The 23062-nt window shown below is 40.9% G+C and overlaps 2 protein-coding genes and 1 long non-coding RNA gene across 7 annotated transcripts in view; 2 read left to right on the top strand and 1 right to left on the bottom strand.

Moving 5' to 3' along the window:
- tma16 (translation machinery associated 16 homolog) overlaps window positions 1–1581 on the top strand; it is a 2690-nt gene extending 1109 nt beyond the window's left edge. The window contains exons 5-7 of the mRNA XM_031863296.1: window positions 50–198; window positions 303–345; window positions 671–1581. Coding sequence (XP_031719156.1) covers window positions 50–198; window positions 303–345; window positions 671–848 — 370 coding nt within the window. The 3' untranslated portion in view covers window positions 849–1581. The remainder of the gene's footprint in view (window positions 1–49; window positions 199–302; window positions 346–670) is intronic.
- Window positions 520–15827, bottom strand: marchf1 (membrane-associated ring finger (C3HC4) 1). Of its 5 annotated transcripts, XM_031863291.1 has the most exons (8): window positions 15307–15827; window positions 8277–8327; window positions 7504–7577; window positions 5601–6401; window positions 5210–5390; window positions 4940–5084; window positions 3045–3089; window positions 520–2963 (listed from the first exon to the last, which is right to left on the bottom strand). In XM_031863291.1, the coding sequence occupies exons 1-8, from the start codon at window positions 15391–15393 to the stop codon at window positions 2641–2643; spliced, it is 1707 nt and encodes a 568-aa protein (XP_031719151.1). In that variant the 5' UTR covers window positions 15394–15827; the 3' UTR covers window positions 520–2640. The 5 variants fall into 5 exon arrangements, with proteins under 5 accessions (XP_031719151.1, XP_031719150.1, XP_031719152.1 ...); XM_031863290.1 differs by having other exon boundaries at window positions 520–3089; XM_031863292.1 differs by lacking the exon at window positions 3045–3089 and having other exon boundaries at window positions 521–2963.
- On the top strand, window positions 15447–21183 carry LOC116392123 (uncharacterized). Its single transcript, XR_004213310.1, has 3 exons — window positions 15447–17498; window positions 17581–17710; window positions 18672–21183. It is a non-coding gene; the product is annotated as an uncharacterized LOC116392123 (long non-coding RNA).
- The last annotated feature ends 1879 nt before the right edge of the window (window positions 21184–23062 follow it).

Below are 23062 nucleotides of genomic sequence, written 5' to 3'. Positions count from 1 at the left end.
TGTGTGTGTGTGTGTGTGTGTGTGTGTGTGTGTGTGTGTGTGTGTGTAGACACCTCCAAAGGTTTGATTCGGAGCTTGAGCAGATAGAGCTGATGAACGGCATCAAAGGCCGGCAGGGTCGCCTCCATGGGGCCAGAGAGGCTGTCATCAAACAGACCGTCGAGCGAGAGCGAGCGCTATATGAGGGCGTCGGGTGTGGTGAGTCCTCGTCGCGGATACGAATACGCATATGTGTTGTACGTGAGACCATTCAGTGTGATGGGGGGGAAACTGCATGATCCTGTGTTTTGTCCTCTTCGTAGAGATTCCAGACATCATTAATGCAAAGAATCTGAAAACATTCAGGTAAGTGGGTAGAAATGGTGTGTGTGTGTATGTGTGTGTTTTTATATTACCATTTTTGTGTTTGAAAAGTAGCCGTAATTATTCAGCTTCAATGATTTGACAAACATAATCACGCAAATGATGACATTAAACGAGTATTCCAATTTATTCCAACAACTACATGGAATAAAAAAAAAAAATATATATATATCAACACGTCAAAACTATTTATTAAATGATTTCAAATAAAATTGGGATATTAAGTATATGATTTGCACATGACGTGATGATTCATAAACGTCCTTTCTGGTAACGTTTGTCATTTGTTCATCCGTTATTTCGGCAGGGAGTGGACTGGCGATCTGAAGAAACTTCCAAATTTGAAACTGCGGAAGGTGTCGAACAAAGATTTGGAAACGAAGAATGAAGAAGAGGATAAACGTGATGACGCAGAAGATGATAATGAGGACGATGAAGATGATTTGGATGATGAGCAGCTGGAGTTGATGTCGGACTTAAACTGAGCCTCTTCCTGTTGGACTGTAGCTCAAAGCTCCATTTGTTCATTCAGCCCAACTGACCATGGAGCTGAACATCAGACGGACCTCAGAAAATACTTTTTCTATAAAGTGTGTTTTTGTGCTGCTGCTCCATGCTTGTCCAGAAGATGGTGCTGAACTCTCAAAGATGTCAAACTAAAGTTGTATCATCTTTTTAAATTCTTCTTGTTGCTCAGTAACTTCACACCAGCCTGTGAAGGGTTCTACATTCATTGTTTATTGCACAAACAAATATGAATTGTATGTAACCTAAACACTCCATTTTATCCAATCGGAGATAGAAAAAAAAAAAGGTTTTGACAAAGCTGTTGAGTGCTCCAATGTCGTGGGGGCTAAAAGACACGAGAGATTTTCTGTGACGTGACAGCGACACTGATAAAACACCAAATTAAACCTGTAGAAAAGTAAATAAGTGTACACAACAGTCGCCTTTTTTAGACAGACTGGTCAGTCACGCACACAGTGTGTCAAGTCTGATGTAAAGCCATTTATGGAAGGCAACCATGAATGAAGTTACATTAATGTGTAAATAACACAACCTCATGAAGCTGCAAACTGTCAAAACAATGTCATAAATAACTGGGATACTTTAGATTTGCTATTTTAAGAAATAGTCAACTCTCCTACGATAATAAATAAATTCATCTTTTTCAAACATTACATTTTTCAGACTGAGCTAAATAAAGGTTTCTCTACTTATGTGTTTACTCTTTGGTGTCTGAAGACCTGATAGTTCAGGCCTCGGTATGCTTCAAACAAAGCGCTCGTTTGTCCAAACAGCGTCTGAAACCGTCTTCCACGTGTTTGCCCACTTTACAGAATGGTGGGCCACGTGTGCACAGTTGTGAAAATAAATGTCTGCTGACGGAGAGCGTCCCAAACTGCGCGGTTATTTCCTTTGTAATGACTGCCACGTGTATGACAACAGTGCTGTGTTCTCAACTCGCGTTCTTCTGTACTCACGCCTGCTATTTTTAGTGCATAAGTGCCTTCACACTGACGAATATAGCAAAATGTAGTTGCAATCTTTGCTACGGTGCGGAAGGGGAGGGACTGCCAAACTCTAAAAAACCTTCCCCGGCAATCGTGCTAATTTTACTGTCCGACAGGAAGTAAAATACCCGGGTATGTCCAACAATCTTTAGCTATCAGACACCAAATGTAGTAAAAATAGAACCACGTGTACGTTTTAGCACGATATCTTAACGCGTCATTAGCCTGGCGTGTGAACAGCCTTTAAGTGACAAGCAGCTCCTCTTGAGTTACTCAGGCCTTTTTTTCGAAATGTATTTGAACTGTTTAACTGATGGCATTAGATAAACAGTTAATTGTTAACATCCCAAGTTTGAAGCATACTGAGACCTTGAAAAGCATCTTCAGGGTGTTCACAACTTTAACTCATGTCAGTGCAGTTTGAGAAAGTGCATATAGGAATAAAACTCAATATATTACATAACTACAGTCTTTACAAACTTCTCTTGCTGACGGATTTATTTGACTCCTCTTTTCTCCGGCCTGCCACATTCTTAGTTACTTTGCACATTCACGTCACTGCAGCTCTTCTTCTTTTAGTTTTCCGTGATCACTGAAGGACATAAAATCCATCTCTTGTGTCTCAAGATCAGTAATCACAGGTGCTGGGATGAACAACGCTAAAATATTGTACGAGTCTAAACGACACGCTGCTCACACCAGCCTGTGTTGTTGTATGAGCAGGGTGTGATTCACGATTCTTTCTGAGTGGGAGGAGAATCGCTCAGACGGGGTTTTGAGCCGGCGCCACCGCAGCCTCCAGCGACATGTCCGAGTCCATCTGTGCCTCTGGAGCCGGGATGGGAGCCGGACCGACTGGAACCTCCACAGTTTCGTGCCTGCCGTTGGTCAGGGTGCTGGTTCGGGCCTGAGGGTTGTGCAGCTCTTTCTCGGGGCAGTTCTGCACAGTGATGATGCGGTTGAAGGCCTTGAGGCGGCGCCACAGCTGCAGGTAGATTTTACACTGGATGTACATGAAGATGAGGCCGCCCGTGAAGCCTATGGCCACCACAATCAGCTTGGTCCAGAAGGGCCACTCGAGCACACCTGAGGACACGCACACATTGTAAGTCATCCTGCAGGACGCGTCATGGATCATGATGGTGGTATGTGCAGAGCTGTGCTTACCATTTGGTGTATAGTATTTCAGAAGAGTACCTCTCCATAATTCGTCTGCAATCAAGAGTGAGTGTAATTTCTCTTTAATTCTATGACCTTTGAATAAACTCGGGATGCACCGATACCGATGTTGGATACGAGGTCGATACTGACTCGAATAGCTCGATCGGATAGCAGTGACAATTGATCTAGTCAATTCAATTCTGTATTTGTACACTATATGCATTATGTACTGGAATTTCTTCCGTGCAAGTTTTGTACAATTCATTGCTGCATTAAAAAGGTTTACACTTGAATTAATTCCTGTTCATTTTAAAGGGGTTTTACCAAGTTGTTGGTGTCCGTTTATTATGTTAATGATAGATACCAACTCAGTAAATGTATATCTATGTAATTGTTACATTTTTCTTTATAAACTTAATGTTTAATTCAGGCCAGATGTTGCCTCACACATAACAGAATGGTCCCAGTCTCTTCCACACAGTGAGGCATACAGCTTATTAATTAGACACTGATATCAGATCGGTACTCGGTATCGGACAATACACAAAGCTCAGGTATCGTGACTGAAAAGTCGGATCGGTGCATCCCCAAATGAACAAAAAATGTGTTCTGCTATTATTTATTCGATACAATAATATATCTGAGGTCCTACGATAAGAGAATAATACAGATACGCTGGGATTACAGCACAACACACCATCAACAACCGCAACAATGAACAGACAAAAGTACTGAGGGGTTGATTTACAATCTCAAATAAAATTGCTGTGAAAAACTGGTGAATTCTGGTTCTTGTGATGAAATCTAACATCTGAAACTTGACATGACCCTTTTCAAGACATTCGTTGTTTTCTGAGTTCTATTTTCGAACATACTGTAGATCTTGCTCTTGAATTAAATGCTTTTCTCTCAAGTATTGATAGCTAGTGTTTACATTAATGGATTGTCGATGTCAAATTTCAAGTCTTACAAGAAAGTAGAATCTACAAATGAATTGAACTTGTCTTTTTAAAGACATTGATGCTGCAGTAGCTTTATTGGAAAGTTGCTGCACTTTTTTTTTTACCATATTTAAACACAAGCTATTGGTGATTTTGAGATCAAATCAATTTTATTTAAGAACATTGAAGATGTCTAAAAACCAACGTCATCACCAGAGCTCGACCTCTAATGTGCAGAGGGACACGAGGGGATGGGTGACCATCACAGCACATTTAGAAACCGGAAGGTTTATACTAAACAATATACACATACTTTTCACTAGTTTGGAGAAAACATGAAAACTGTGGGTGACTACACAGGAAATGTATCATCAAAAATCACTACACCAGAGACAGACAGGTGTAAAGATCAACATGTGCCCAGTGGAGCTTTTGACCACAAGGGGCGCTACAGTGCAGAGCCTAAATGGTACAGTACTGTTTGTATTAGGTGACAGGATGTGATTCAAACTTCTGTGGAGGGCTGTAACATATAGACATTTTTATATAATGGAAAAATTGCACAGCTGATCTGATATCAGATACCATTATTTTATTAAATAACAATTGAATACATTTATATCTATCTATTTGTTATATTTAGTTTTTACAAAGTTAGGAAAGCAGTCTGAGCCCAACCATAAAAGAATGGTCCCAGTCTCTTCCACACAGTGAGGCATACAGCTTATGAATTAAACTCTTTTTTTATTTTATTTTTTTTAAAGTAAGGTTTTCAAACGTTTACTGAGGTAGGAAATGTTTGTTAGGCCTCACTCACAATACCTTTAGGTGAGAAATGTTGTTTTATAATTTAAAAACTATCCACGGTACCTTTAGTTTGCCATAGATCAGAACACGTTTACTCTGTGTGTCTCTGGTATGTGAGAAAGAGAGAGAGAGAGAATAGGGGAAGGTACTCACCGCTCTTCCCAATTCTGATCTCTTCCGCGGTTCTCTTGACCAGAATGTAGACTGACCACAACATACACACCACTGCCAACAGGTGAAACAACACCGAACAGAAGATCTTCCTCCTCTCGCCCTTCGTCATGTTTAGCCTCTCCCACTGGAAGATGGAGAGATGGAGAGATGGAGGGGGGGGTGAGGGGAAACATTGGTGGAAGAGAAAAATGGTGTTCATTATTACAGCTTGTTCATAGCTGTGAATTAGATTCATGAGCGAGGGCCTACCTTGCATAAAGGTTTGAGCCTCGTCTCCATGACAAAGTCAAACTTGCAGAGTTCGCAGCAGCGAGTGTCTGAGGATTTGATCCACTGGTTGAGACAGGTCTGGTGGACAAAAATCAGGCTCCCAGTGCAGCGACATGGCATTATCAACGGGCACTCGTCGTCCCCCTCACAGTGGCAGATCCTACACACACACACAAAATAAACATACAATACACACACATGAGACCAGGTTATGATATGTAGCCTTTGTACTATTTTTATGGAATTATTTTTTTTGGAGTTTCTTTTGCATCCTTGATTAAGAGAGTTTCCCTTTTTGGCCGATAAAGTTAAAGGTGAACCTATCATGCACACACACACACACATATAAGGCTCACAAACACCCACTGACCTGCAGACCTCCATATCAGAGTCATCAGAGTACTGCCTTACTGTGCCTCCATTCATACCACAGTGTGTCTGTGGTATGGGCACTGACATGTCCCCACCCCCTGACCCCTTTTCCTGGTAGTTCTTGGTGATGAGCTCCTCGCCGTCCTCTGCCAATGAGGAGCTGTCTCCTGACTTGTGACACTTCTCCTTGTCTCTGCTGAGTGAGCCTTCCTGCTGTGAACCGTGGCCGTCCCTCTTAAGCGAGGCCGTGCTGCTGTGGCGCTTCTTGAGGCCTCCGCTGTCCTCCACCAGAGGATGGTTCTCCTTCCCTTCATCTGAGCCCACCGACTGCAGCTCCATGACCTTGTCTTCCCCTCCTTTACTCCCATTCGCTCCATCCCTTTCTCGGCTGGTGCCGCTGCGGTGGCAGACTCTTCGGGCTTTCTCTTTGCTCCAGCTGCGGGCCTCGCGCAACGCCTCATCGTCAGAGGTTGAGTCTGAGTGCGGGGCCCCCGAGCAGCGGAGGTGCGGTGGGAGCTCTCTCCGGTTCTTGGCGGACCGCTCCCTCTTCTCCCCGAGCTCGCTGCGGTCCGAGCTGAGGCTGCGGTCGCTCTGCTCCTGTCTGCCGCTGGTTTCCACGCAGTCGCTGGCGGTGCAGCTGTTCCTCTTGCGGCGGTGGTGGCGCTTCACCTGCTTCTTCTGCGCCTGAGCTGACAGGCCCAGAGCTGCGCTGGTGACGGTCATCTCAGAGGTGATTGTGTGCTTGATGTTTTCGTGTGATTCAGAAACCTCCTCCTCTAAAGGGGTCAGCTGGCTCGAACTGAACAGACACACACACACACACACACACACACACACACACACACAAACAAATAAAGAGAGATGATAAGATGAAACGAGATGGAAAAGATATGAATGTGATGACATTAACTCAACAAATGTAAATAAATACAGTAAATAAACATACAGTCCACACACAGGTTATTATATGTAGCCTTTGCACTATTTTCATGGATTGATTTTGTTTTTTGGGGGTTTCTTTTGCATCCTTGACTGAGAGAGTTTTCTCTCTTTGGCCGATAAAGTTAAAGGTGAACCTATCAGGCTCACAAACACCCACTGCCAAACACTCACTAATGAAATATACAATCCGTTAGTGAAAAACCTGGCCTGGATAACAGCAGACTCATTTCACATAATGCAAGTTCTCCTAAATTGTGAGAACGAATGTGTTTGTACGAGTGGTTCTTGCATGAGGACCAATAAGTCTAAATTCAGCATATTTTTCTGATGAATGTGAAAAACATTCAATTAGATGTTCCTTGAAACTCCCACCAGCCTCCTTGTTAACGGGAAATAATATAGAGAAAAAGAAATTGGACATAACTGAACAATGAAGTGAAAGGAAATAACAAAGTTGATTGATTGATGATCAGGCTGGGTAATCAGAATAGGAAATGATGAATATGGAACGATCTGAGCATGCTATTTGACAAATGGAGGTCCAAGCACTCACATACATCCCATGTGTTCAAACCAAGCATCCTTTCAGCCTTCAAGTCACAGGACTGAGCCTGTCAGCTGCAACCGTACCACCAGTATAATAATATGAAGGATCCCATTTCTGCAATCAGCCATCTTTCTCTCATTAATTGCCCTATGGGAAATATCATTGGATTTCAGCATCCATTTTAGTTCTGTTAACGCCCTCTGGGTGCAGCAGACCATACTAAATTAGTCTCCCACTCAGTTGAGAAGAAACTGTGCATGTAAATATCACAGAGAGAACTGTGGCTGCTCTTTCCTTTTGGAGATATTGTGTAATTGTGTTGGTGTCAGCAGATATTTAAGAAACCTCGGTCTTGTACTTCAGCCGAGGTGACTGTAATTCTGGGTAAAACTGAAAGAGACAGCTGTCTCACCTGCATATGTCCTGAGAAGACGGGGTGATCGATGTTCTTGAGGCTGTGGTTATTCCTGTTGTAGAGTTGCTGGCCTGAAACAACCAACAGACTAAATTCACGACTCTTCCATGTTGCTTTGCAAGTCACCATCAACAGTTTATCGAAACATCACAACGTCTTTACACAATTACTAAAGACTACATAATCAAAATAAAGATTTATATTGACGAAACATCGTAAACATGAATGATATTTGAGCTTAATTATTAGATTTTTTTGGTTGTTAGCGGGATTAACAACCCAAGATAAGCTGACATACCGCCCTGATGTATTACAGCCTTATAACGTATTGCTAATATATTAACGTGTACACATCCAGAAGCCACGGAGAAACACCGGCATTCATTTTTCCGTCCACCTGACAAATCTCATTTCACTATTATTTCACCCTTTCAGCTCTGGTCTGGCCTCCAAAAACTCATGAGAAATGTACCACGACTGTTAAAAATGTTAATTTGCTGTTTGTAAATAGAAAGAAAATTGCTAGAAATGCTTAAAGGCTCAAGTGAGCCTGTTGAGCTACAAGTGTTGATTCTACAAGCAACTCTAACACATTACACAAAGTCATAGCAAGCACTATTCAGTGTCTCATGAGTCATACAACAGTGTGTACTTCTAACATGAGCACATTCTTGCGCGTTAGATTCTGCTTGAGTAAAAGATGCTATGAAAACACTGGCAGCTGCGACCTTGATATTGGCCCTTTAAGAGCTCTGGTATTCAGCGGTTACCTTGGAAATGTTGCTGGATCGACTCCCTGAGCGCCCGGGGGCCTTCCTCCGCTGCAGGAAGAAGGAGAGACAGAAAATCATTAGAAACCACAGAGAAGTATGTGATGCTTTAATGGCACATGGCAATGCAGCCTGAGGTATTTAAACCAGTGATTTCTCTGTATATAAAACATTAAAACAATATTTCACTGCACTCACATGAACATCGGATCTAGGGGCTCATTCATCTCACCAAAACATTTCAGTGGGATCTGCAGTAAGTTATTATATTATTAAGACTCTGCAGATTAATAATCAAGAAATTATTATTAGTTTAGTCTATAAAAATGGAGTCTTGAAATTTTATTTTAAATATATTATAAAATAAAGAAAGTGGAAAATCTTTAGGATCAGAAACCAGATTGTTTCCAATGGTTCATTGTTACTGATATTTTTCTGTCAATCAACTAATCGCTCAATCTACTGTTAGTTTCATCTTGGTCAAATACAGTATGTCAACGCCAAACACTGCACAATGACTTTGTTTACATCTAAAACTAGATTTTCATTTGTAAATTCACCCCAAGGGCCCCAAAAATAAGTGAAATGTGAGAAATGTGGGACCATTCCTTGAGTTGTGTTGTTACGGTAGTTTAAGATGAGATGCAAAGATAAATTGGACATGCTAATGCATTAACTCTGCAAAACAAAAACACAATAATTAAACTAAGCAGCTTCTAACAACAACATGTTCTATAGTATTTAGAGTTATGGTGTTGACCGGCTGTGTGTTGATTGGTTCAAATCCAGCATCAGGAACCATGCGTGGTCACGTGTGCTTGTTATTTCATTGTGACCCGAGCTAAAGCCAGTCAATCCTATTACCTGGCCGTCCTCTTCTAATTGTACAAGATGCCGCTCTGCAATGTGTCTCTATTTAAAGCAAACTAATTGCACTTTTCCTTGGACTTGGACTAAGAGTACCAATTGCCCGAACTCAACCGTGAGACCTTGAACTCAACCCTCAGACATCTGTGGCCTCCTTTACCTTCTGCAGCATCTTATACAAGTTCCAGTTACCAATAGATGGTTCTGTGTAGGAGTTACCCAGTAGTGTTACTGATAAACCACCATGAAAAAAAACATTATTATTATTATTATTATTATTTTTCAACACACTCTCAAACCAGGTCAGTTTACAAGCCGGCAGACTCTTCATCAAAATATATGCAATGTTGTATTATTGATTTAAATCATGATATATAACATTTTCTCGAAAACTGACTGAGGAATTCATTATTATTGCATAAGATAAGAGAGACGTGGGCAGCATTTCCACTCAGCTTTTTTGGCCCTAAAACATCAGAATCTCTTGGCAGGTGACTAAACAGACAATGTTGACTTAACACTTACTTTGTTGGGAAAGCTATATTCAGGAATTACCAGATTTATCAAGCAAATATACTGACTTCAAGGAGCAATTACAGCAAGAAATCCAATCAACCTTTCCTCCAACACGACATCCAGTTGGCTTTTATCCCGAACTGCACTGGTGATGTAAGTGGCTGCCAGGTGCATTATGGGATTAAATAAGTCTTGTCTCAGAAAAACCTGCAGCCTCAGCTGTCTACTGTGAAGTAAAGGTGCTGGATTCTGTATCTAGCTATGTGTCAAAATGAGTCCCCAACAAACATGCACACACACGACTACTTCTGTCTTTGTGAGGACACTGATTGATATAATGCATAGCCCCTTACATTAATATTAACCTTAACCATCACAACTGAACGCATGTGTGTGTGTGTGTGTAAATTCATACATGCATATGTGTATGTATATTCTTAAATGTACAGGTGCATAATATTCCAGCAACTACAGTTTGTTTGCACATTCTTATTTCTTTTTTTTTGGTCTTTATTTTTAGTATTTGTTTGTCTTTGTTTATTTGTATGTTTAATGGTAAAAGAAAAAGAGGGAACTTCCCATGTAAGTCCAAGATGTGAACTGTTTAAATTAGCTGTATTTTCTCAATAAAGACAGAGTTGTCATAAATCAACAACAAACTTGTCCAGATATATAGATATAAATATATAGATATTTGTGATTTGTGATGTTGGGCTATACAAATAAATTTAACTGAATATATAGTTAATTTTTTTTAGTTAAAGGCCAAGTAATTTACTTGAACATGGATATTGTATATTTCAGCAAACATTACTTTCACAGAAATATGGACTTTTTTCAGCTGTGAATTCGTACGTGTATTTACAGCAGCAGGAAGTGCAGCTGGGATTGACTGAAAATAAACCAGTGTCGATGTTCATTGTAGTGAGAGAACATGTCATCCTCACTTTGGATGCAATGGAGGTCTATGGCACAGAGGAATACGATATATAAGGCTTTGGCTATACAGATAATAAATGAATAAATGTAGGATTAATACATTGTTTTGATCTTCTGAAGGAATTTGTTTAGTATAATCGTTGAGCACTACATTTATTAGGTTTTTTTTTGTAAAATGTAGAAGATGGATACATTATGGCATCCACAGGAGAGAAAAACGTACAAAAACAGAAACAACAGAAACAAACAAACCACAAACACAGAACACTAGCTCAGATTCAAACACACAACACCAGAGGTTACAATGATATTGTGCAGTAAGAACAATCGAGAAACTGGCTGCAGCACGATGGCAGAGACACCAGGCTTTATATCAGGAAAGATTCCCATATAAGGTATTCTAATAGCACTAAATCAACCAGCACTCTCTGCCAGCCTTTAACAGTTGGTACTTGTTCATTAATCCACTGCAATAAAATGTTCTTCCTTGCAGCGTAAGTAAGAATACGGTACAATCTGTTATTGTTTTTTGATGTTACATAATGTACTTAGGAGGCTGATAGACACTGCATCCATCTCCAATTCCACACCCAATACTTTTTCAATTCTCCCATTGGAGCAGTTGGTGCCTTTGCAGCTTCCAGCGTGACCAAAGACAAAGAGCTGGAGCATCAATTTCTGTCTTGTATTTAAGGCACTTCGGTGAAAAAGCATTGTCCAAAAAACAGCTTCAACCACTGGCAATCAACATTGCTCACAATAGTGGTGAAAACTGTTGTCAGTTTTGAACCCTCAAATCGACATTATAATCGCCAGGCCTTAAGTGTATTTAGTGTAACAGGCTTGTCACGGCTCGACCTAATCATTTTAAATTTCTTAGAAAAAAAACAAGTCCCACAGTGGAAACTTCGAAACGGGAGCTTCAACACGCAGCCAGCTGGAGTTTGGATTATTTACAACCCAGTCATAAATATATATCTTATATGAGTAAACAGCTGAGGTGTTTTATAATATTTGGTACATTCACATTCATTGAAATACTTAACAGTTTTGACATTTTGAACTTACAAGCAATACATGTTAAAGGTCTTTTTTTTAAGTTTTTGTAGGTATATATCATATACATGTAGAAGGCCTATGGGCAGGGCTCAATGATAAGAATTGCTCACTTGCCCTTATATATTATATATATATATATATATACACTGTATAATATATATATATATATATATATATATATACACTGTATATAGCAACCCACACACAGACACAATTTCTCTGCAAATCACTGAAATAAATAAGAGAGACACTGACTGCAGCTTCTAAGCTGATCAAGGGATTTGCTGATAGCCAGGTTTAAATCAGCAGTCCTGGGTAAAGTCAAAGCAAACACTGCAGCCTCCTCTGGGTGTTAGACTACATGGAGACATGTACTAGGCATAGGGCACATGCTTGGAAGGTTTGGTATTTTAACAGGACAGATCAGATATTCATTTTGAGTCACGAAACAGATTATCTGCCACCAATTCACATATCTACTCCATAATGTGGTTAAAAAAATAAAAATAAAATTCCCTTAGTTACGAGGTCCACAGCTGTGGATGTGTGCTCTTCAGCTGTACCGAAATGTTCAGAAGATTTTTCATTAGTCTGAATTTGCAGGTTTGTGCAACTTCATCATTTTAATAGTCTTAGCTATGTGGTGCATTCATGTGCTCATGTAAACCTCAGTGTAGGCTGTCAAAAAGCTGTCAGAAAATGAAACTTGAAAAACAAACAATAAACATACATGGTCATTATTATAAGAATATATAAGAATAATGAGGAGTTGGTAGCTTTTTTTTTCCTGAAGGACAAACCATGGCTGTATTTGAAAGCGCTTACTACAGCAGTACATACTGATATTTGTTTTGTGCAGTATGTAAACAAAAGCTGAATCTACAGTATGTCAAAGAATACATTGGTTAAGGGTTGTGTCACAGTTCAGCTCCACACCCTCCTCACTCTACTTGTCAGTCACTCCCTCCTCATCAGTCTAAACTCCCTTCACCTGTTCACTCACCTGCCTCTGATCAGTAATCAAGCCCCTATATAGACTCCTGCCTCCCAGACACACATTTGCCCGATTGTTCTTCGGTTTTCAATGCCAGACTCTCCAGCACGCTCTCACACACTGATCTCCTGTTACCGACCCTGTTCTACCCGTCTTGCCTGACTCCCGGTAAACCCACCAGCCTTCTGATCCGGACCCTGTTCAACTCTGCCTGCTGTTTCTGGAAGTTTGTAATAAAAGGCCAAAGATCTCTGGAATCTTGTGTGTTGCATTTGGGTCCATATACAACCGGTTACAGGTTGGGGGAGCTAAACCATGCATGTCTAAACCATGCAGTCTCTTTGAAAGTAAACAAACATAGGTCATAAACTAAAAAAGATTCAAAGCTCAAAATGTTGTATTTTTCAATAATTCTTGTCCTGTACTTGAAGAGCTTGATTACAGGCTACAACCTGGCTTAGCATACTGCAAAATAAACTGATTCACCAGTTTCATACGGCATACTACTGACCAACAGTGTGTACTGTGTACTACATACTGCGTTCAGTAGGCTGTAGTGGGCAGTTTCGAATACTACCAATGTTTTGCCCGCAGCTGTCTAGAAAAGGTGGGGTCTCCACAGCACATGAACAGAGCACAACATGACCAGTGTCATACAGAGGTGATTGTTGTTTTTTACAGTAGGATGAGAAGTTTGCTAAGCTAGCCATTTCCCCCAGCTTCCAGTCTTTGCGTCAAGCTAAGCTAAACACAACTGGACTCATTTTCTGAAAACAGGCTTTAAACTGATATCAATCTTCTAATCATTTAACTCTTAAGAAGTAAGAAAGCTAGCAACAGTGTCTTTTAAACACGTTTAACTTGCTATCCATGTGTTGCTATTCAGTCTAATTACTTTCCCTGTCTGACAAAGCCAATAAAGTCTGTTCAAACGGTACTACTGTGTGTGTGTGTGTGTGTGTGTGTGTGTGGCATCTGTACAGCGGATGCGTCGGTTTCATAATCACACTCTGATTTCCCAACTCTTTGGTTCACATCAAATAAACACCGATAGAGAACAGAAATATTTCCAAATGTAAGAGCCAATATCGGGCTATACAGTCTTCCTTTAATACGCATACAGTCTATGGTCCCAACTATATGTTTTCATGCATGTAAAGGTTTTATTCCTCACCACAGGCAAATAACCTGTTATGTGGCATCCAAAATATCTTCAATTAAGCTTCACTAGGCCGGTCTAAGTCACAACAAAGCATTACAAGAAGACTTAACTAGACACAAGATCGCAGCAAAACACACCGCTCCTTCCTGCTGGAGCGTCAACCTACAGTTCAGATAAGTGCTGTATCAGAGACAACATCCCACTGTTGCTTACCTCCGCGTCTGCTCCTCTGGACACTGTGACTTTGATGCACATAAGAGACTTTGGTGAGTCTAAGTGTGGACATGTGCATGTTTCTGCAGAGGGGATTAAGTGATGTAGCGTGGACCGAGGACTATATTTTGGCTCTGTGCTCAGGATAAAAAAACACCCTACAGCCACATTTAGACAACCAACCATGGAGCTGCAGCTGCACCGTTCATATTTGGTCATGACATGTTTCACAGAACCTAATGGTGGTTTAAAAATCCGAAGTCTTTCTTTAAAACATGAAATATTTGTTCGTAAATACGTTACCAGGGTTGTGTTGTTGTAACCAAACAACCCAATATTTGCCATCACATTTTGACTCTTTAAGGACATGATGGATTCTGTATATTACTGTGGCCTTCTCTGTATATTACTGTGGCCTTCACTGTATATGAACAGGTGTACCCACTCATCGACTGTTATATGTAAATCTCTCCTCGGGCTTACTTATGTACAATATGCATAAAAATCTGAATTAATACAGCCCATGTCAGTTCTCTAACCCTAACCCTATGGCTGGAGGAGTTTTTCCTATATTTAAGTCACTGACGAATGACAAATGTCTTTCAAAAAGCTCGCAACTAAGACTATTAGAGGCAGATCTTGTGATCCCTGTAGTGCATTGAACAAATGACACCAGAATATTGTGCCAGATGTGAGAAAGTGGAACTATTTTAAAGACACAGTTAGTCCCAAAAAGACCACCTGTAGATTCGTATTAAAGCTATTAATAAATGAACGACCAATACAGAACAGCAAAATTCATTCTTGTTTTTGTTCGGATGAGGGACCGCATAAACCCAAACTAACTATCTGCTTTAAATGCTCCCCGCTGCCAGAAAAACACTACTTGTGTGATGTCCTATGATGTTCCATGATGTTCCATGATGTGACATGATGTCAGGCTCTGTGGAGGAGGCAGTTGAAAGCCTCAAACCCCAAGTGAGGGAACAGTGATAAAAGGCTTCTGAAATCATACATGTAATGTATGTGAGTCACTGAGTTGACTGCCTGGAAGCTGGTGGCTGACACACTTACACAATCAAGATCAATGCTCAAGGACCATCAAATTACTTCTACCTTCTGACAACGCAAAGCTACAATCTTAAATGTCTGTAATCTGACCAACTTTACATTTAGTTTTAAGCCTTAACTGCAAAAAAAAGACAACATAAATCAATCTACAGGTTTTTTTCCAGGCACCTCAGAGGCTCGATAGCAGATTAAAGAGCTCAGGAACTCACCTCAGTCTTGTCTTTGGAGCGAGTAGCACTCTTGCCGTTGCTGGCTGTCTCCTTGGCCGGAACCACAGTTATCTGTTGTATTGGCATGCTGCTGTTTCCAGGCAACGCTGTTACTCCGGCAGCATTCCCAGCATGCCGTGCTGTCCTGTCCGATCTCTGCGTGTGATCCGCTATCCCATCCACGAGCGTTTTTTCGGGGAAAGCGGACGGAGCGACTCGCTCTCCTTTATCAGCCCAATCCGGATCATCGAGAGGAGCGGAGTTGGAACAGGATCAGTTCACCGTGGCAACAGGAGGACAGCTCTAGAGATGGTGGGGTGTGAGGTCGTCATGACAACTGGGTAACTACTCAACAGTGTGCTCCTCCTCGTCCTCGGCCCTCCTGCTGAGAGAGAGAGAGACGGAGAGAACAAGAGTTGAGATGGAGCCGAGCAGTAAACAAGGAGACAGGGAAAATGTGTGCTGTCGTGACGCGCGCGCGTGCGTGCGTGTGTGTGTGTGTGTGTGTGTGTGTGTTAGTATAGATGTGTGTTAGTGTGTATATATGTATTTATGTGTGTGTGGTGTCTCTCTCGGTGGGGCGGAGCCAGGATTGTGTCGTGCTTGCTGGGTAATAAGCACACGGTCCATAAGGATTAGGGTTTAGACTAACCTCAATCTCCTCCTCTGACCAGTGCTGCTGCTAATAAGCTTACACAATTTGTGCACATGGACAGCAGCAGCAACACACACACACACACACACACACATCGCTGAGAAACAATGCCTTAATAGAAATTAAGCCGCCTCATTTCTGTCATGTTGAAGAAGTAAAGGCCCATTAATCGTCTGACCGGCCACGAAGTGAGAAACCTACACAACCATATCGGCCTCTTCACAGAATGTGTGTGTGCGTGGGTGTTTGTGGTGAGGGTGTAATCCTATTTCAAACTGTCTCAGGTCATGGGGCTTATGATTGATATAACTGGACGATATATTTGATATGGATATTGATATTCGGCATTAGAATTGTAACATACATTTATGCACAAGGACCAGATGCACTGTTTAGTATTTGTAGCGAAACGCTAATTTACAACACCTGTCCACAGGTGTCCACCTGTCCACTTTCGACCCTTTACTGTTATTATTTGTACTATATTGTTGATAACTGATGTTATTCTTGTCTTGTGACTGTGTTTTTAAGACTACAACTTGTGTTAAATTGTAACATTTGCAGTGTTGTTCTACAGTGGGCAATAGAGTCACACTGTATTTTATTGTATCATAAACAGGTTGCGGTTAAAACAAGAATGGCTGTCATTTTATCATAATGTACTTGTTTACACTGTATCTCTGTCAGTATAATATACTACTTCCTGTTTATACCTGCACACATCGCAGTGTACATACAGTATATCTATTTTACTACCGTCACAAAAGTATTTACATTATTATACGTATTTTACATATCATTTCTATTTCATGTTTGTGTCTCAGATTCTTTTTACTTGACTCCTTAAAATGAAAATGAAAAGCCCAAAAATCTGTTGAACTGAACATAAACTGACCTTCTGTCTCACCTCAGCGTGGTTGCGATGTCGATTTGTGACGGCAGAAGTGCTCCAAGGTGTATGCCCATCCATACCCTTTTCACACACACACACACACACGCACACACACACACACACGCACACACACACGCACACACACACACACGCACACACGTTGCCCCAATACCGTTCAATTGTGTTGGTAATGGGGGAGTGGAAACACACTTGCATTGTGTTCTCTGGTTTAAAAAAAATCGCATGCTATTTATTTGCAACACCCAAAGCTACCACACCACATGGTTTCCTGTAAACAGCGTGGGTTTCAGACACTCTGAAGTGGGCTCAAGCACTTTTAAAAACACTCATTTCCTGAAGCAAATGCTCCACCTGACAGCATTCACAAATCCTAAAAATCAATACATTCATACATTTTGCATGGGAAGCTTCTACTATTAAACACACACACACACACACAGGCACAGGCACGAGGCCCATCAATAATTAGGGTTAATATGATCTCACTTGAACTTGAGAGGGGAAGTGTTGGTCTGCTCTTCACAGCTCTAGCAAGCGTGTGACAAAGAAAGAAGAGAGTGTGTCATGTGTCATGAGGCTGCTGTGTGATGGTCAACATCTAAACGCTCCAGTTACCTACTCTGGGTAAGTGTTTAATCATCATTTTGATGTGAGGATGTGACCTTTGAGGGACAACAGGTGATTTTACAGATGAATATGTTCACAGCTGCGGCAGCCGGTGTAGATGGCATCTCCGTTTACCGAGCTGGAGGTGTTGACGATCATGTTCTCTCTGCTGGTGTTCGCCCTCTTCACGCTCACTGGGATGCTCGGGGAGGAATGTGCACGTCCGAATGGTACGACTGCAAACACACACACACACACACACACACACACATCCATTTGATCCCTTTGCAGACACTTGTTATTCACTCCATACGGTACAAATTGACTTTGCATTTAAAATATCAATGGATTTTGATGATAATATTGGTGGAACAAAAGGAAACAGCTACGTACACCACTGTGAGCACAGTCTTCAGGTCATTCGATTAACTGTTAAAACCTGTAATGTTACACTTGTTGAAACAGTTTTAGAGAGATGTTGATACAATTTAATGGTCATTTTGAAGCCTAATGTTTGTCGAACTTCATTGATATAAATGTGATGGAGATATATTTTATCATTCTAACTTTTTAAATGTTGCCTTAAAACTCATTTTACAGAACATAATAGCCCTCTCCCATCTTTCTTTGAAACTTCATACTTGTTTGGCTCTCTGATTTTATATAAAAAACAGTATATAATGCATCATAACAGGACAAACTTAAAACCTGTTTCTATAGAACATGTCAAGGTTCTGTCCTTGATGTTGTCTTTGACTCTGTTTTTTTTTACAGCCATGTAATAATTGTTAGAATTTGCTGTTGTATAATTAGTCCAGAAGCTTTTGTAAGAATTTTGTTACTATGCGTTTATCATTGATGTTTTATCTGCTGACTGTAAACCGTACATACAACATATGTAATTCCTATAGCATAGAGATATGTAAATAATGTATTTAAACATCTGAGGAACCATCTTAGCTCAAAGGTCCACTTAGTAGCTTTTACTGAAGCTTTTCACGGCATTTCACGTACGTCGATGATTCTTTTTTTAATAAATGGTCCGATACATTATTCATACATGGTTAATTTATAATACATCATAGATGACACAAACAAGTGCTAATCATGTTGATCAGTAATTTTCTTCTTGAAAAAAAAAAACATTCTATATTGAGGTGGAAAACCAAAAGATTATTTTCTATCCATCAGAGACAAACACCACAGAACCACAGAAGGAGGAACTGATCGTCTGACGAGATTCATGAAGGCACCAGCGGCCTCTTTCGTCCTGTCAGTCCTTATGGAGGCCGAGGCAGCGAAAAGACTTGTGTGAGTGTGTGTTATCAGTTACCAGGAACAAAGTCTATTTGGTGACTTCTGAATGTGTGTGTGTACGTTGTTACACGCTCCAGTCTTTCTTCCAGGATGTGGCACAAAGGAGTGGCCTGGATAACTGTAAAAAAGAAGTCAATAAACAAACGCCTGCTTCAACCGTTCAAAGACAGTATCTCACACCTACATTCTTTCCTCTTTGAGGGTGTGTGTATGTGAAGACACACAGCAGTGCTTTTGTATTCATTTTCAGATCTGAAAATACCTGCTGTGATTCTTCCTACTGGTAAGTCTCAAAACCTCTTATTCTTGTTTTATCTCTGTTGGATTTGCTCATCGAGAAACGTGCCTCAAACAAAGGTCATCCTCTGATCCAAGTCTACGGCCCCAGAGGTGCTTTTTTTCTAAATCTGGGTCACCAGGGAAGGTGTGCTGGAAGGTTTAGAGTGATCTCTCAAATTATTCCTCAGGAATGAGGCTTGTCAGGGATCGAAGGGTGGAGCTTGTGCGAATGAGCAGATTTACAGCAGCAAGAAAAATGTGTGAATCGCAGGCCATTATGATTCACTCAGCCTCTCGGTGATTATATAAAACCACATGTTACAACGTAAATTATACGAAATTATGTATTTTTGTAATTGATGCCTCTTAGTAATTCCAGTGAAGCTCCTGTCCATCTTATGCTGCAGTCAGTTCACTGGATGTGTTGATGAGAAATGTTTAGTCAGGGATTCATACTCTTGATGAGCAAAGTAACAATGTGGTTGAAGTTTCACAGCAAAGGGATTTTGGATGAAGTTGGTTATAGGAAAAAAGGGGCTTGATCCCGAGACTGCTGAAAATGAAAAACGAATTCACTGAAGTAAGGTTCGCCTGAAAGTTTCCAAGAACTTCTGTTTTTACTTTTTTCTTTGATTTTAGCACAGACTGTTTTATTCATACCTCCAATTCCACCGGTCACTCGTTGTCTGATACTAGAGTACATTTCTTATCTTTGTGATTCTTAAACACAGCATCTGGTACTGCTCCGTTTCAGGCTGAAAGTAATCATGAATAAAGGATTCGGCAATAAAATGTGCCATTAAGTGTCACGACCAGGAAAAGAAAATCTTCTTTTTATTGTGAACAGAGACACATTTTGAGTTTTAATACAGTTAAACTCAGCACTGTAGTGAAGAGCATGAGTCATTATAAACTAACAACTGAGCGACTGAACAGTTACATTTAACACGGTTGCACTGCCCTCTGGTGGAGGCGACATGCTACTGCAACTCAAGCTCTGCATAAACAGTGTTGCTATGAAAATACTTAGTTTGTAATGCACAAACAGTGGCGTTTGTGAGGACAAATAAATCTATGTATGTGGATGTGTATTTATTATGGCAATAATCTGTAGTTTCACTATGAATTTACAAGTCAAGTCCTAATTTTATCCACATCTTACATTAGTCTGGCTGCAAACATCTGATTTACTGCCCACATCTCAGATTTGTGTAGTGGTTCAAACAGTGAACGGATGTAGTGAGAAAAGATCTATTCAGTCTGATTATCAGGCTACATGAAAAGCAGCACAAGTATGTCCTCCTTACATGCAAGCATTTAGATTTATATCCTATAGCCTTGTTGCTGTATTTGAATATATACCTGATTTAATGTAAATACTACAATATGGGGCTGTGATAAACCACAATTTAAATCATGGACATGTAAAGATTATGAAAAGTCTGTTTATGCTCACTGGATCTCTGTACATATTTCAAATATGAAATTAGGTTTTTAAATAACAGCAAGTCTGTCAACATGATTCAGCAAAGATGGATGTTTTTACATTCATAAACACAAGAAAATACAAAGTGTAGTATTTGCTGTGTGGGTGTGAAATGTGGCTATCACATATAATGATACTATATGCATGACATATATTGATACGACCATAATAGACAGTGTGGATAGGCAAGGTAATGACGTGCAAAGTACAGATTATCATTAAAAACCTATTATTGCATTTTTACCTGGCAGCAACCTCAAAGTCTGAAAAGTGAAGCCAATGCGGAAATGCCTTAAAATTGCATATTTTCTAATAGCCATCAGGGGCGACTCCTTACTTCTCCCTACTTCCACTGCTCTAAAGTGCTAACATGGGCGCCGGAAAGAAAAGCAAGTGGTTCACTGTGTGGATGCTAAAAGCAGATTGTGTGTGTGCTAAACCAAAACACGTGTGAGTTTATCACGGTAAAGACCAGATTACAAAATCCATGTCGTGTCCAAATGTGACACCGGTGACAGTGATGACACCGGTATTCCGCCCACCCCCAGTGTCATGCATCGTAACGTAAAGATGTTACATCAAGTAATGGCGTGCTTTGTGTTGGCTATAGTTGTGTAGATGGAACTGCCGTTCTCTGGCTTTGAGCTGACCTTCATCGTCATTGCCTTTGTCATCTTCTCGATATTCTGCTTTGCTTCAGTCTGCATCCAACCAGAAGCAGCACATGCAGGTACACACTCCTCCTCTGTTGTCAGACACACACAGACAAGTGTCAGCTTCTCTAATGCTGAATATTGCACCTGATGTTTTTTTGTGTTTTCAGAAGAAGGTGTCTATGAAGCAAAGAAGTTTAAAAGAAAGCAGAGAGTGATCACCAAGCAAGCTGGACAAAAACCATTGAGTAAAAGTCCGAGATCTGTACCTTGAACTGGTGTACTGCTGGGTTTTCAATGTAAAGTTCTCACAAATAACTCAAAACGTCTTTTTGTTTGTCTATTTACTATAGAATGCCACTATGGCACATAGTGTTGAGTTTTTATATACTAAGGCAACAATAAACTTGTTCCCCCATGAATGATGCAGTCTCTGAGCACACCATTAACATCTTATACAAAAGGGGAAACACATCAGTAGATAAAGTCCAATTGTTGACAATTTCATCTCAAATGTGTAGTTTTGGGAGATGCAGAATCCAGTTTGAACACAGAAAATGTGGTTTACAAAGATCCATCCTGTGAATTATACTGCTCAGGCAATGCATACAAATCCTGCCTTCTTTGCTGCGAATGGTAACACAATAGTGACTGAGTCTATGGACCTCTGATGAAAGCGCTTTGCATCTGCAGTACCACGGACTGGGTGTCTGTGGCGACATTACTGGAAATAATCACAAGCAGCGCACAGTTGGCAGACCCTGTGTTTTTCCATCGCCCAGCAGGTCCGTCAGAAGGGAGCAGGCTGAGCTAAGGCAACACACTCGCTCTTCAACACACTTGTGTGTTGTGAGTTAACTGGTACGATGGATGACGACATTTCAAAAACAACTGCCAACTAAGTAACATCACACAGGAGACTGTTTGGATCTCTGGAAAGTGAGTTCCAAAAATACACCAACAAATACAGCTTATTGCCATATGGGCAGCCAAAGAGAACAAAACAGCACGGACACTGGGTCTGTGTGTCCAGAAGCTGTGAAGCCGCTGTGTCTGGGTTAGGATTTAACAAACCAAGTGACTTTTGGCCCCTGAAGCCCTATTGGGGGGACATCCTGGGGGGTTAGAGGCTGCTCCCTGTTGAGTTTGCCCCTTGAACCCTGAGCCCTCCGTCACTCCTCCACAGTCAGCCGTCTAGCTGCCGACGGAGGGGTGGAGGCGCTCGAGAATAAAGACGAAGTTAATCAACCGTCGTGAGATCCTATCTTTTTTTTGTGTCGGAGGAGAAGAAAGAAAGAAAAAAAAAAACGCCCGCCTCATTTGTGAGATGGGCTCTGATGGTCCATGCTGTCAGTGTGTGTATTGGGTGTTCACTACTGTTCATGTGTATATGCATCCATTGGGGTTTGTATTGGGCAATCTGAGATAAAGGGCCTGAAGAGTAATTAAGCGCTGACTGGCTGCGTCTCTCATTAACACTGACGACCTTTGCGGCATGACAACAGACCAGCTATCACTCTAACGAACTGAACCATCAGATCACAATCAACGCTCTCACGTACACACAGGACTACACCCCAAACATTTTTTAGACATCACGGCACGTGACATCTCTGCTACTCTTTTTTTCCCACCAACACTCTCCTCCGGATCCACGTGAAGGAGTGTGAACATCTACATCGGTGTTGGACAGCACTCTCCACCACCATCATTAAATCATCGAATAAGGGAATTACTTTAAGAGGAATAGTGTTCTCTGTCAAGGGGGCTTGTGGTGGAGCAACACCTGACTAAGACACTTTATGGTGTTATCTTTCTGTAATTGGTTACCTATCTGTGTCTATATA

Source organism: Anarrhichthys ocellatus, unplaced genomic scaffold, assembly GCF_004355925.1.
Source record: "Anarrhichthys ocellatus isolate YVR2014 unplaced genomic scaffold, GSC_Weel_1.0 scaffold28, whole genome shotgun sequence".
NCBI lineage: Eukaryota > Metazoa > Chordata > Actinopteri > Perciformes > Anarhichadidae > Anarrhichthys > Anarrhichthys ocellatus.
Note: the sequence above shows the minus strand (reverse complement) of the source record. Positions and strands in the feature narration are given on the sequence as shown.